Raw genomic sequence first — 14,420 nt, forward strand, 5'->3', positions numbered from 1 at the left:
CCTTAGAGCAATCCCAACTCTAAGAAACCTTGAGAGCAATCCCAACTCTCAATGAGAACAAATACAATCCTCTCCTCTAGCACAAAATGCACAAAAACTCAATTTATAGATTGAAAAAGATAAACCTGATCTTCACAATCGACACTCTAGTAGTGCATATATGATCAAAAACCTTTGCGCACACTTCTTGACAGAATCTTGATGTATCAACCCATATTTAATCCTTGATTCTTCAAGATGAAGCTTGGGCGCTTTTTGCAATCAAAACTCAATCAAAAGTCAATTATGAAATTGTATTTTCTCATATTCATTTTGAAATAGTGCACAAGATATGTATTTAAAAGATTTTCACAATATTGACGCATTTTAATCGATTACGAAATTGATGTAATCGGTTAAGTATTTAACAGTGCTATGTCAAATTTATATTAAAATAGATTTAATTGATTAAGCATATAATGTAATCGATAATACATTTATGATAAGTCAAAACATTTGAAAATATGACCGTTATTATAGTTAAGACTTAATTTGCAAACAATTTTCAATATGTACCAAATTTAACCGATTAAGTAAATTGTGTAATCGGTTAAGTATTGCACTTAAGCAAATTTTGAAAACTTTTTCTTCTCAAAACTCATCACAACACTCAGCAAACAGATGTTAGCAAAGGCACGAGCTTTAATCGATTATGCATATAATGTAATGATTAAAACTTGCAGTTTGCTACAGTCAAGCATTTTGCTGATATCTGATTAGACTAATTGATTACATAAACACTGTAATTGATTACTTCGTACAGATATGGTTTGTGCAAGTGGTTTTTGTCATATAAAACATGAGTATGCATACAATAGATGTAAACACATGTATAACCATAGTAAGTATGCAAATCAACCAGTTAAAGCACACACAAACATATAAATGCAGTTATGCATATAAAAAACGTTTCAAAGTTGTGCAAGAATCATATAAAAACATTTTTGTTGTTATCATCATCAAAAACAAAAAACACAGGGATTGGGTTTACATTGCTCCCTTATCAACAATTCTCTCTCTTTTTACCAATTCATTACCTCATTTTCATATTATTTGTGCTTATGCTGAATCATGGTAGAAGTTAGGCCCTTGTAAAAAAAAGTATTATAGCATTTAAAAAAATATTAGGTTGAATGATTCATGTTTGAGAGCAATTTGTCATAAGGTAATATATTGGTGTTCTTGAAGGATTGTTGTTAATTCTCTTGTTTACCAATTTTCGTTTAGTCCTTTATTGTTATGTTAGCCTTGTCTTCTTCTTTGTCGACCTAGCCTTATCATGCACATATTGGTGGTTTTTTTTGTGTGGCCATAATCTCTTGAATTTCCTAAGAACCCAAGGAGAATTTGAGTGGTGAAAGGCAAGAGAGTTTCATTAGAGTAAAAGCCAATCTGTTGAGTGTAAACACTTGAGTAGGTGAAAAAGGTTTCAAACACCAAATATATATATTTTGTTCTTGCTACCTTTATTTTCAAGTTTTAATAAGGGTCCAATTTGGAAACTTAGACATCAGTCCTTATAAGCTTAACTATTTTCATCAAACGGACAAGTAAGTTTTTATGCAAATAAATTAGGATTTATCCCTTCTATCTTAGTAAGAGTGATTCTTCTAAGTTCTTGAGTGATTCAAGAATCTTTGACTGTATCAAAGGACTTTCCATCCTTGTGTGTTGTCTCCTGTAGAAGAGTGATTTTTTCCTTCTGTTTATATTTGTCTCTTTGTTTTTCTTTCTTTTTCTCGATTTATAGAATCTCAATTTTTGTCTAGTTTTATCTTTTATTCATAACTTTCGTTCTAGATATCCTAATTAATTGTTTTTTAGCCTAATTTATAATTTAGAACGTGATGTTTTACACCATTTTATAAGCACACCGTTTCTTGACTATATCTTTGTCTCCATTTCTTTTACTAAATTTTGAAATTTTTTTCTCAAACTTCTAACACTAAAGATCCTCCCTGTGGTTCACATCAGTTAATCAAAACCTAATCCATCATGTATACTATGTATAAATGCGTTTAAATTCTCTAACCGAAGTATACTATAAAAGAAAACAAAATGGACAATGTTTAATGAACGTCAACTATGTTATGTTAGATTAAAGTATATAATGTTTATTTTTTTTATTGTGGTATGCAGTGTTGAAATATTATTTTTTATATTTGATATTTTTGTGCTTAATGGTAATCAAAATATTCTTTTCAAATAAAAAAATTAAAATTTAATATATTTAAATTATCTTATCAAAACTGAACATTTAAAAAATTAAATAACTTAAAATAAAAATAATTTTGTCAGACCTCATTAAAAACGCACCCAAAACCCCTCTGAACGGACGCCAGGTGTCAAGCAACGAGGATCCGAAAATCAGATAGTGGAATGCAGGTGTCAGCAGATGAGCGGACGTTCGTTTTAGGCAAAACTGAGTTTTTGAAAGTTTACGTCACACTCTCTCTGCATGCACCTTCTTCTCCAAAACTCTGATCTTTCATTTCTCCTCCTTCTCTCTAAAAAGCTCTCCCTTCTCTCTACCAAAACTCACCCTTTCTCTACTCCGATCTCCATTCAGGCACCGTAGAAACACTCCCAGCGTCCAGAGCTTCAGTTTGAACTGAACAGTTTCGAGTTCTGAACTGGTAAGTTTTTCTTTTCCTTAGCCGTTCGTTCTCTGGTACATGCAAACCAAGTACCGGTTGCATGCTGTTATCTTGTCTGAACCATTATTGGTTTTTTTTTTTTTTTTGCTGTTTGGTTAGTTTGAAGAGTTGTGGAACGTAAGGGTAGAAGGATCTGTAGTCAGACGAACCGTATTCTGTCACTAGGACGATCGTTCACGCTCAGAGGTAAGGGAAGCTTATCTAATTTAATTGTATGTTCGTTTACACGTTCGTTGATAATGAATGCATGTTGCTAAGTGGTTGAATGTATATAACGTATGAATGCTGATATGCTTGTTTATATGGAATATGATTAATTAGTATGATATGGATTGTACGAAGTATGAAAATTGATTATGATATGAATTTATAAAGTTACGAAGTTTTGTATTAAGAAATGAGCTGAAGATAAATGATTCTGGTATGAATTTCCACTATGAAAGTGTACGTTCGGTACTGAACGGTCCTTGACCGTTCGGTGTTTCTAGTAAACTAGGTTGAAATTGGATTCTTTCATTTGGAAAGAATCCTAGTTGAGGACGAGCGTCTTAGTGTGGTAATACTATGCTTGAGCATTCGGCCAAGCGTAGTTGCATCTGAGTATTCTGTGATAAACTTAAATGTTATAAATATATGTATTTGTATATTTTAGTTATTTTTAAACACTATTATGATAAAATCTTATTATATTTATCAAGCTTTCTATTATAAGTTAGTAGTGCTCGGTCTTACACCAATCATTCGGGCTCGTTTCTTTATAATCTATCTTGAGGAAAATAGCGTTCGTCCAACTTCAATAGAATTTCCCTCTACATTGTTCGGTAATTGACTGGCATTAGGTTTCTATATGTGAATTATTCTAAGTATGGTTCTTTAAATGTCTTGACGTGTCTACATTCATTGGTTCTAGTCTAGAGCTTTAGTACTTGACATGTTCTTTGAAGTGTTGGTTTGAGCTCACGAGAGTCAGTTCATTTAACTGACTCATGGTATAAGTAACGTTCGTTCTTGTGACATATAGAGGTGCTCGGTTTCTTCCTCAACCTGACAGTAACCCTCTCGGTCTTATTCTATTCTGGAACGGGAGACTTCTCTGACTCGTTCCAAGTGTCGTCCTAGTTCTGAGTGAGGGTGGAACGTACGGTATTTGATGTCCTTGATAATCCTTGAACAAAGATGGAATTTAAACGATTGATAATGAAAGATGAAGAAAATATGAGATGGATGAAATGTTGTGGATTATGAATGAGCGTTCCAGGGAGGAACGACTCATGAATGAATATTGAAATTGTAAAGTATGAATGTGGTTATGCTAAGCTGGCGATTCATCCTGATGTTCCGTGAGTACTCGTCCTCACGTAGAGGGGAGTAGGTCATGTGTGGGAACGGCAGGAGGTCCTAGTCCTTAGGGTTACTTTGGATAGATAGGACTAACCTCGGGTGGCAGCTGATGAGGGTATTTTAGTTACTACATCACCCGGGTGCACGAACGTCGTAGCTACACAAATTTCATACAGTTCGGACAGTCAGTCTAGTATTAGGCCTTGCTTGAAACGTATGATGAAAAATATATTATGTGTTTGAATGTGAGAAATATATGTTTATACTTGAATTAAATTATATAAGCTTACCCTGTGTTTTCCTGTCCTATCTTGTTTGGTACGTCCGTCTTTGTCATTGCAATGATCATCCGTGTGGATGTGAGCAGAAGGAGATGAGCTGCTGGAAGAGGCGCTGGAAGAAGAAAATTTTGTCGAGTTAGAAGTGAAGACTGAAGAGTAGGACGTTCGGTTATTAGTGTAGTTTATTGTAAGGTGGTCGTTCGATCACCTTTCCCCTTTTGAGTTATTTTGACCATTCGGTATAGATTTTGTAAACCGTTTGGTCAAGTTTGCTTATCTTATATAGTTTGCAATCACTTTTTTGTAAGGACGTTCGGCCGTAAACGTACGTTCGGTTTTATTTTAGTGTAAAGACTGATCTGAATTATTAATTAATGTGATTATTCTATTATATAGTTTTGTACTGTATTTTTGGGATGTTACAAATTTAAATTAAATATATTTAAAAGTTCTTAAAATTACAAATTCTGTTCCACTGTAAAATTTCAAATACTACAATGAATATATGATGCAATGATTGTGAATACTTGTCGACCTGGCATTGATTTTTTATCTGAAAATACATCGAAAATTCTGATTCTTTCACTGCTGACAACAATGGCTGCCACGATTTTTATTCCTTTTCCAGTTCTCATGAAATCCTTTGTATTTCTACGCATTATGGGGTATTTTTCTTTTCATTCTTCATTTTAATCTCTTCCTACAAATATGAAGACACTTGGCTAATAATTGGAATAACAGCAAGAAAGAGAAGAAAGGAAGAAAATTATGAAACTTGAAGCAGTAGTTACAAGTTAAATTTTCTCTTCCTTTTATTTTTTTCAACTAAAAAAACAAAATCGTCTGAATTTTCTTTTCTATGCATTTTCTTTCGTCTTAATCAAACATATCATAAAAATAATCATCTGGGTGATGCATAAATTAGGATTCAAAGTTCTAACCATTTAATTAAAGAATCCAAATCCATACACTAAAATCGACCACTTGTTGATATTCACATGAAATTCTTATTTGAATTATTGCAGTCCATACAATGATAACTATTAGCTTTATTATCCTAGAGCTTGAGGTACCAACCACATATAATTGTCTATATTCCCCTTCCATTACATGCAAAATGAAATGATGCTAGAAATGAAATTTAGCTAGATCCTGAGAGAAAATTTTACCCATAAGTAGGAATAGATGCTCTGTGATGGATTCACATTAAAGGGGTCTCTATATACTCTATATACTCTATATACTACGAGCCAACCAGTCACAACTTTTGACACAAACCAATGAAGGTGGTGTCACAACAATGCCTCTTCCAGCATAGCCTTCTATCACCTCTCTGCTACCCCTTTCATGCAATCATCAAAGTAAATTGACCCCCGTATGTCAAAAGAAGGAGTGGTGTTGGCTGTATTTAACTGACAAGATTGTACAATAAGTACAGCTGACCAAAGTTCACCCAAACACTTCAACCAACCATGCATTGAAGCTTCCAAGTTCCAATATGAGAGAACAAGCAGTCTTTCATCTTGAGGAACATGGTCAGACAGAGAGGTCCCAATGGGTGCTTGATTCTCCCAATCCACCCCCTCTTTGGGAAAAAATATTTACTTCTGTCAAAGAAACCATTCTGCCTCATGGGAACAAATTCTGCTTCTCATCCAAGAGGAAAACTTCCCGTGGACGTGCTTTCTCATGCTTTCAGAATCTGTTCCCTATCATTACTTGGTTAAGAGATTACAAAGCCTCTGAGTTCAAAGATGATCTCTTGGCTGGTTTAACTCTTGCCAGCCTCAGCATACCTCAGGTACTTAGTTCACCGATGTTATTTCCCTTTTCTCAGTGCAATGCATGCAATGGAAATTGAATACATTCCCCTACATATTCTCCCTTCATTCTTTAATTTCTCATTTGAATATTGCAGAGCATAGGGTATGCTACGTTAGCAAAAGTTGCTCCTGAATATGGCCTGTGTAAGTACCTGGGTTAAGTCTACTCTGTTACTGATATATCACATCAGAAGCTGGCATAACCAGAATAGAAAAAAAGAAAAATGTGCTTTTGTTTTTTGGATTAACATCTACTTTCTTAAATTTCATTGTTGGTTTTGTTTTGTTTTGTTCCATTCAGATACTAGTGTTATTCCTCCTCTTATTTATGCTGTGATGGGGAGCTCAAGAGAAATTGCAATTGGACCTGTGGCTGTGGTGTCAATGCTGTTATCTTCTCTGGTTCCAAAAGTGGAAGATCCTGTTGCCAATGCTCATGCCTACAGAAATCTTGTCTTTACTGTGACTTTCTTCACTGGAATTTTCCAAACTGCATTTGGTGTTTTCAGGTGGTTTCCTCATCAGTTTATGAAAGTTTTTGTTTCCAGAAACTATTATCACACCAAAGTCCATGACTTACGGCATGTAACACCAGATAACTCACCCTTGAGCTAAGACCACAAAACAGAAGAAAACGAGAAAACATCATTTATGAAACAATTCTCAAAACATAATAGATTTTGAATAACAAATCATTTATGAATAACATGGAATTGTGTTATAAAACAGTTTTTTAAAGTAAAAACATGAGAAAGAAATCAAGCATTCCCCTAGTTAGTAGTTCTCACTTTTCATTATGTTTCAACACTTGCAGGTTGGGTTTTCTTGTGGATTTTCTTTCGCATGCTGCCTTAGTTGGATTCATGGCAGGCGCTGCCGTCATTATAGGTCTTCAGCAGCTCAAAGGTTTGCTGGGGATTAGTCACTTTACCTCCAAAACAGATGTAGTATCAGTTTTGGCATCTGTTTATAAGTCACTACATCATCAAATTGCCTCGGGAGAAAAAGTGAGTTGGATTTACTTTCGCTTTTCATGTTCTGATAAATTTCACTTACAATCATATAAAAGTTACGAAGTTTCTTATCCATAAACTTGAATCCTTGTAACTTATATTTAGCTGAACTTCTAGCTAATATCTGACATCATTCTTTATTTATTTCACAGTGGAATCCTCTGAATTTTGTCCTCGGATGTTCATTCTTGATTTTCATTCTAATTACCCGTTTTATTGTAAGTACTTAAATTTCTGCTATTTACCCACCTCACTACCTTTTTGATAAATTTTAAGTTTTATTGATGTATGTGATGTAACTGCTGATATCAGGGCAGAAGAAACAGAAAGTTTTTCTGGTTGCCTGCCGTTGCTCCCCTTCTATCAGTTATACTATCAACTTTGATCGTATATATGTCTAGAGCTGATAAACATGGTGTTAATATAATAAAGCATGTTAAAGGAGGTCTGAATCCAAGTTCACTGCACCAGTTGCAACTCCATGGTCCACATGTTGGACAAGCAGCTAAAATTGGTTTGATTTGTGCAGTTATAGCACTGACTGTAAGTCAATTCATTTTCTTCTTTTCTCCAAATTTTTATTATTACTTTTTCCCCAGTTGAGTAACTTCATGTTCTGATTCAGGAAGCTATAGCGGTTGGTCGATCTTTTGCTTCCATTAAGGGATACCATCTTGATGGAAACAAGGAAATGTTATCAATGGGCTTCATGAACATTGCAGGATCTTTGACTTCATGCTATGTAGCAACGGGTGATTTCTTTTGCCAATTAATTTGTAAAGCTCCACTTATGTTTCTGGTGCACCAAGTTGTTTATAGTTTCTTGGTGAACAATTTCAGGTTCTTTCTCAAGAACTGCAGTGAATTTTAGTGCTGGATGTCAAACAGCAGTGTCAAATATTGTGATGGCTGTTACAGTGTTTTTGTCCCTGGAATTGTTTACAAGGCTCTTATACTACACCCCTGTGGCTATCCTTGCCTCTATCATTCTCTCTGCTCTTCCTGGATTAATTGACCTAAGTGAGGCTTGCTATATTTGGAAGGTTGACAAATTGGACTTTCTTGCCTGTATTGGTGCATTTCTTGGGGTCTTGTTTGCAACAGTAGAGATTGGCCTTCTTGTTGCAGTAAGTCATTGACCATTTAAACTTCTTTCAATTGCTGCACCAATGGAAATCACCACTCTCCATTCATGATCCTGCTGAAAAATAAAATAAATTTTCTCTCCCTTATTTTATTGTACTTTATGTGCTGTTATTTCTTTGATTAGAGACATAAAATAGACCTCAGTCAGAAAAGACTTCATTGTTATTGTAGAGAGAAACAAAAAAAAAATGAAAATGTGACTTTTAAAGTAGTTGTTGTTACCAAAGATGATGATTTTCAAATGCAATAAACTTTACACAATGTATTCTAATTATGTGACAATTTCCTGTTACTGTGCAGGTGATAATTTCGTTTGCAAAGATACTGATTCAATCAATTCGACCAGGAATAGAAGTTCTGGGTAGAGTTCCAAGAACAGAAGCCTTCTGTGATGTTACTCAATATCCCATGGCCATAAGCACTCCAGGCATCACAGTGATTCGCATAAGTTCTGGCTCACTCTGCTTTGCAAATGCTAATTTTGTCAGAGAAAGGCAAGCAATTTACAAATGATTTTCAGAGGGCTTTAGCCCAAATTAGAACCATGTATGAATTTTTTCACTTGTTCCAGAATACTCAAGTGGGTTTCGCAAGATGAAGATGACCCTAAAGAAGCCACCAAGGGTCGAGTCCAAGCAGTAATTCTGGACATGACTAGTGAGTTTCTGTAAACATTTTTCAGATCTAAAGAACTTCAGTGACAGAAAATGCACAACAAAATTTGATGATATTACGCCATTGACCCTTTGATATTCTGTTTAACAGACCTGATGAATGTTGACACTTCTGGAATTCTAGCACTTGAGGAACTGCACAAGAGATTGCTTTCCCGTGGAGTAGAAGTGAGGCCACCAAGGATTTAATTACATTCTTTGAATTTAGTGTCTCCATTTTATTCTAGCTTGATTTCACCATTTTTATTGTATAGTTTTACTCATCCAATATTTAGTAAAAGTGTTGAAGTGACATGGTATTGTATTACATTGTAATGTTAATATTTTTGCACACAGGGTTGGCCAAACCTTTATGTTCTAACACTTGGTGTTATGTTGTTTTTACAGTTAGCTATGGTGAATCCAAGGTGGCTAGTAATCCACAAGCTTAAGCTGGCACACTTTGTAGACAAGATTGGAAAAGAATGGGTTTTCCTTACTGTCGGAGAAGCCGTAGATGCATGCCTTTCTGCCAAAATTGCAAGAGCTTGATTCTTATCATGTGTCTGTGCACCCATTCTGAATTTCATCTATTGCACAGGGTTTGGTTTTTGTTTAAAATGTTAGTGCATAATTCGATATCAATGCACATAAATTTGGGTGATATATTTTGTATAACACAAACTGAACATCTATACCGAAAAAGGGATCATGCCATCCTATACTGGATGGGGTTTCTAAACCACCTTGTTATAACATCTCAATTTTGGACAGGGAATGATGTTTCTTTTGAATGACCACTCAAATATAATTCAAATAAAGATATAGATGTAATTAAAGTGCATCCTACTTTTATTTGCTGTGACCAATCGTTTTGCTATTTGAGTTCCATGTTGGGATTTTGATAAGATTACCAACTTGTTCAAATAACAGAATAATGAGTAAGTATAGTCTCTATCATACCTTAATTGAATAATCACAGGAAATTATGTATGCTATGAAAAGGGAAAGTAAACACAATTATAGAGAATAAAAGATTTAAAAGAAATTACTTGAGGAATTTTTTGAAACACTTGGTGTGCAAGACAGAAAAGACTGTTCAAATCGAGAAATGGCTGTTTAACTTCATTGAGTTGTCACCATACATTACAAATTATTCATGTTCATATAAAGTAATGTTATGGTAAACCAGAAGCGTCATCAATGTGGCCTGATAGTTATTCGTTCTTAAATTAAAATTTTTAGTTTTATAAACATATTTCTATTAGAACATGCTAATGTGAAATGAAAAGAATTCTAAAAAAAAATCGAGTCCTAACAAAACAAAATAATTTAATTTTAAGCTGCAGAAAGTTATAAATAAAATGTTGTAAAAATTTTAATTTTATCGTACTCGTTAATAAACTCTCTTAAAAATAATTAGTTGATAGGATTTAGAATAAAAAAAAATTCTTACTGTAAGACTTATATTGAAAAGGGTCCAGCATCTTTCTACTCCTTAAACTTATACATTTTAACACAACTATGTGTTAAATAGTGTTCTACACAGTAAAGTTGGAATATGTCAAATAGTTGGAAGATCATTTAAAACGTTAAAAAAAGAGTTAACTTTATTATGTTAAAAGGATTATATTTATCCATTTATAAAGTTTGAAAATCAAAATGTATTAAAAAGTTTGAGATAAGGATAAATTCTAATTTTGTATATAAGTTTAGAGACTTTAAAGATAATTAACCTTATTAAAAATCAGTTAACCTTACTCATTTAAATGAAAAAAAAAAAACAATTCTATGTTCCTTCATTTAAATTCCATATAAGAATTATAAAATAATTCCTACCTACCAATATTTGTTAGGAATACTAAATAGATATAATACTCATGGGTAATGACTATGAGTATTTTACAAGAATGACAATGCGGGGTGGTTCATCCTATTTTGGTTTGCAAAAAGCAAATTAAGTTAGCCCGTCCTACAAAAGAAATGCAAACTAATTGCTTTGGTACTCTCCACATTGGGTGTTGCTCCCTCCACCACCACACCTTTCTCCCTCCACCTTTCCTTTACTATTTTGCCCCTCAGTAAAATTTTATTTTTAGGATTATTATTTTTTAATTTTACCCCTTCATAACATATTTCACTAATAACCTATTGTAGTACCGTGTATGAGTAAAATATTTTTCTTTCATTTTAACATTATACTTGTTCCTCTCTTTCTTTGGTCTGTTGTGAGATACTACAAGTTGCAAAGGTTGGTGGTGGTGGAAAGAATTATCAAACAGTCTCCCTCTCGTGGTGGTGTAGTGTCGCTCTCGTGGTACAGTGCGTGGAGTGGTGCAGTGCGTGTGTGGTGCTTCCTCCAGGTATGTACTCGAATAAACCATGACATAAAACCCTAAAATAAAAAATGAAACCTTTAAACGGAGGTGACATCCGTTTTAACTTAAACGGATGTTGACATCCGTTGAAGGATGTCACATCCGTTTAAAGGTTTCGTTTTTTTAGGGTTTGTTTTATTAGTTTATTAGATATTTTAATAATTTAATTTAAATGTTTTGATTTATTATTTTTGAATATATTTTTAATGTATTTTAATAATGTATATTTATATTAGTGTATATTTAAATTTTAAATTTTGGATGTGATATATAATTAGTTTTTAAACGTAATAATTTCGTAAAACTGAAGAAAAAGGAATGGAAGTGCGGGAGGTGGGGAGATGAAACGGAAATGGGAAAGGGGAAGAGAGTTTCGTGGGTGGGTGCTAGAAAAGTAAAATTAGGGTTTCAAATTATTTAAAATAGGGTAAAAGTAAAAAACTTTTTAGCTTAAGGATATAATTGTTATAATTGTATTTAAAATAATGTGGGGAGGTGGAGGAAGTATACGATGGTGGTGGAGGGAGCAACACCCCATAAGGTTTGGTTTGCGAGTTTATAGCTCGATCCACAAGAAGATTTTAATAACTTTATTTATATTTAATTAAAATAATAGAAATAATAATTTCTATAAGAGAATTTATTAAAGTAAGTAATATTCATAATTATATAATTTATAACTTTGAAGTATAAGTATATTGACAATAGAAAAGACTTTGAACTGAAAGAAAGAAAGAAACCTAAATGAGACAATTACTTTTGGATGGACTAGACATAAACAAGAAAACTAATTTTGGATGAACTAAAGAAGAAACAACAATGAGCAAGTTGCTTAAAATACATGTTATGTTGGTGTCGCTAGATTTTAGAAATTTAAGTTAATGCAAGTTATGCATGTCAACCTCTATTGGGTCATTTCCCGCACTTTTTTCGTGCAAACTTGTGAGGCAGTCCGCTTATCTCGTCCCACATTGTCATCTATAGTATTTAAATACTCATTTGTTAATGGGGATATGAGTATCATGATATTCGACTCATCCATACCTATCGCATGGTGATAATTATTAGAGATTTTTATTTGAATATTTTTTTAAAATTCAAATAATCAATATAAAATTATTAGTGAACAATATATAAATTATGAGAAAATAGTTTATAATATGACTTCGTGTGTGTGTGTATATATATATATATATATATATATATATATATATATATATATATATATATATATATATATATATATATATATATATATATATTAAGTATTTTTTAAAAGTGATTAATTGTTTTAAATTTACATTTTAACACATCTTATTTGAATTTACTTTTTAAAAAGACTAATTTTATTTACATTAATATTTTATTGAGAAATTTAATTTAAATTGTACTAAAGAAATAATTCTATTATCTAAGTTTAAATTTTAAAGATTTATTTTTTAAAAAAATTATTTTCATCTTTTAAAAATTAAAATATATAAACATTTATGGAGCATATAACGTTAAGAACATTTTTAAAAAAAATGGTTAAATATGTTTTTAGTCTCTAAACTATCAAGCGATTTTGTTTTTAGTCACTCTTTCAAACTTTGGTACACTTTGATCCTTCTCCTTAAGGAAACCATAAATTTTCGTCCTCCAAAACCAACGGCGTTAAAAAGAAGCTGAGGTGGCTAACGTCTGGTCACGTGTGATGACATCTTTCCTTTGTGGCGTTTGCCACGTGTGATTAGCCACAAACACACTGTTACACTTGAATCCACTCCCAAACGCAATTTGCCACACTCTGTTCCCCTTTCTCATCCGCCCCTTCGCCTCCGTGTAAGCCAACTCATACCAAATCGAACTCGATGAGGTGTTCCCGAACCTGTGCAGATCCTCGAAGCCTCCATATACAGAGGCAGAAGCTTCATATTCTTCTCCAACTCATCGATAACGACCCTCCCACCAATGTGAATGCATAAATGGTCAAACGCGAGCTTGAAATCAGGGATGTAAGGCTTCATCTTCGCATTGAAAAGCTTTTTCACAACGAGTGTGAGAAATAAAAGAAGTTGCTCACTTATAGGCAACACGAGGGGACCTAGAGTGATTATGTTAGTCTTAAGAGCCCCACCAGCAATTGCCATGAGATCCTTCGACAAAGACACGTCGGTTTTTCCAGCATCGTCTTGTTCCTAGTACGTGAACCGAAAGTCCTTGTCATCCGCCCCTTTATGAGTCCTCACCACGTGCAAAAGCTTGTATTTGGCTCACCTTTTATCAGAGCTTTTGTTGGAGAGGAGAATGGAAGCCCCACCGACGTGAAAGAGGCAATTGGGTATCAACATGGCCTTGTTGTTCCCAAAGTACCAATTCTGAGTGATGTTCTTGGTGCTGACGACGACGGCATAAGTATTGCGGTGAACCTGAAGCATGTCTTTGGTGAGATCGATGGCGATGACGCTGGCGTTGTAGCCCATGCCGCCAAGGTTGAAGCTTTTGACATTACCATGAAGCTTGTACTTGTTGACGATCATGGCGGAAAGGGCGTGGGGTTGACGACGAGGATTCCGATGTCCTTGGGTTTTATACGGGTGTTGGCGAAGCGGTTGTCGAGGGCGCCGAACATGACCTGCTCGGCCTCTTCCCTGACGGTAGGTTTCCTCGCCAAGGCTAGAGCAGAGGAGAATCTTGCGCTGGAAATCGAGGGAGGATGAGAGGAAGTTGCCGGTGAGGGTGGAGTGATGGATGAACTTTTGGAAGTGGACGGTAAGGTGATTTGAAGGACGGTAGCAGAAGAAGTCGAGGAGGTAGATGGAGGTGGGGCGGGTCATGATGTAGAGGTGTCATCACATGTGGCAAACGTTACAAAGGAAAGATGTCATCACACGTGGTCAGACGTTAGCCACCTTAACTTCTTTTTAACGCCGTTGGTTTTGGAGGACGAAAATTTATGGTTTCAGGAGAAAGATCAAAGTGTACCAACGTTTCAAAGAGAGAATAAAAATAAAATCGCTGGATAGTTTAGGGACTAAAGACATATTTAACGCTAAAATAAATAATGATTAAATTACACACTTTTAAATTTATTTGACATAATACAAAAA

General features: G+C 34.2%; 1 protein-coding gene and 1 pseudogene across 1 annotated transcript; one reads left to right on the top strand and one right to left on the bottom strand.

Annotated features, from left to right (window-relative positions):
• Nucleotides 1-5,450: 5,450 nt before the first annotated feature.
• On the top strand, nt 5,451-9,797 carry LOC124828640 (low affinity sulfate transporter 3-like). The gene is made up of 12 exons (XM_047301996.2): nt 5,451-6,119; nt 6,237-6,285; nt 6,443-6,650; nt 6,956-7,148; nt 7,307-7,372; nt 7,467-7,697; nt 7,780-7,906; nt 7,995-8,281; nt 8,601-8,794; nt 8,872-8,957; nt 9,066-9,142; nt 9,362-9,797. Exons 1-12 carry the CDS (start codon nt 5,817-5,819, stop codon nt 9,503-9,505), a joined length of 1,965 nt encoding a protein of 654 aa, XP_047157952.2. The 5' UTR covers nt 5,451-5,816; the 3' UTR covers nt 9,506-9,797.
• Nucleotides 9,798-12,984: 3,187 nt separating this feature from the next.
• LOC124828644 (3-ketoacyl-CoA synthase 4 pseudogene) lies at nt 12,985-14,150 on the bottom strand (annotated as a pseudogene).
• Between the last annotated feature and the right edge of the window lie 270 nt (nt 14,151-14,420).

This window comes from Vigna umbellata, chromosome 1, assembly GCF_029865625.1.
Source record: "Vigna umbellata cultivar VRB3 chromosome 1, Vumbellata_1.0, whole genome shotgun sequence".
Taxonomy (NCBI): domain Eukaryota; kingdom Viridiplantae; phylum Streptophyta; class Magnoliopsida; order Fabales; family Fabaceae; genus Vigna; species Vigna umbellata.

Excerpts from the sequence above, each read along its gene's own strand:
- LOC124828640 (XM_047301996.2), top strand. The coding sequence starts at position 5,817 with ATGAGAGAACAAGCAGTCTTTCATCTTGAGGAACATGGTCAGACAGAG. Across the intron at positions 6,120-6,236 it reads CCAGCCTCAGCATACCTCAG|AGCATAGGGTATGCTACGTT; the intron begins GTACTTAGTTCA and ends TGAATATTGCAG. Across the intron at positions 7,698-7,779 it reads GTGCAGTTATAGCACTGACT|GAAGCTATAGCGGTTGGTCG; the intron begins GTAAGTCAATTC and ends GTTCTGATTCAG.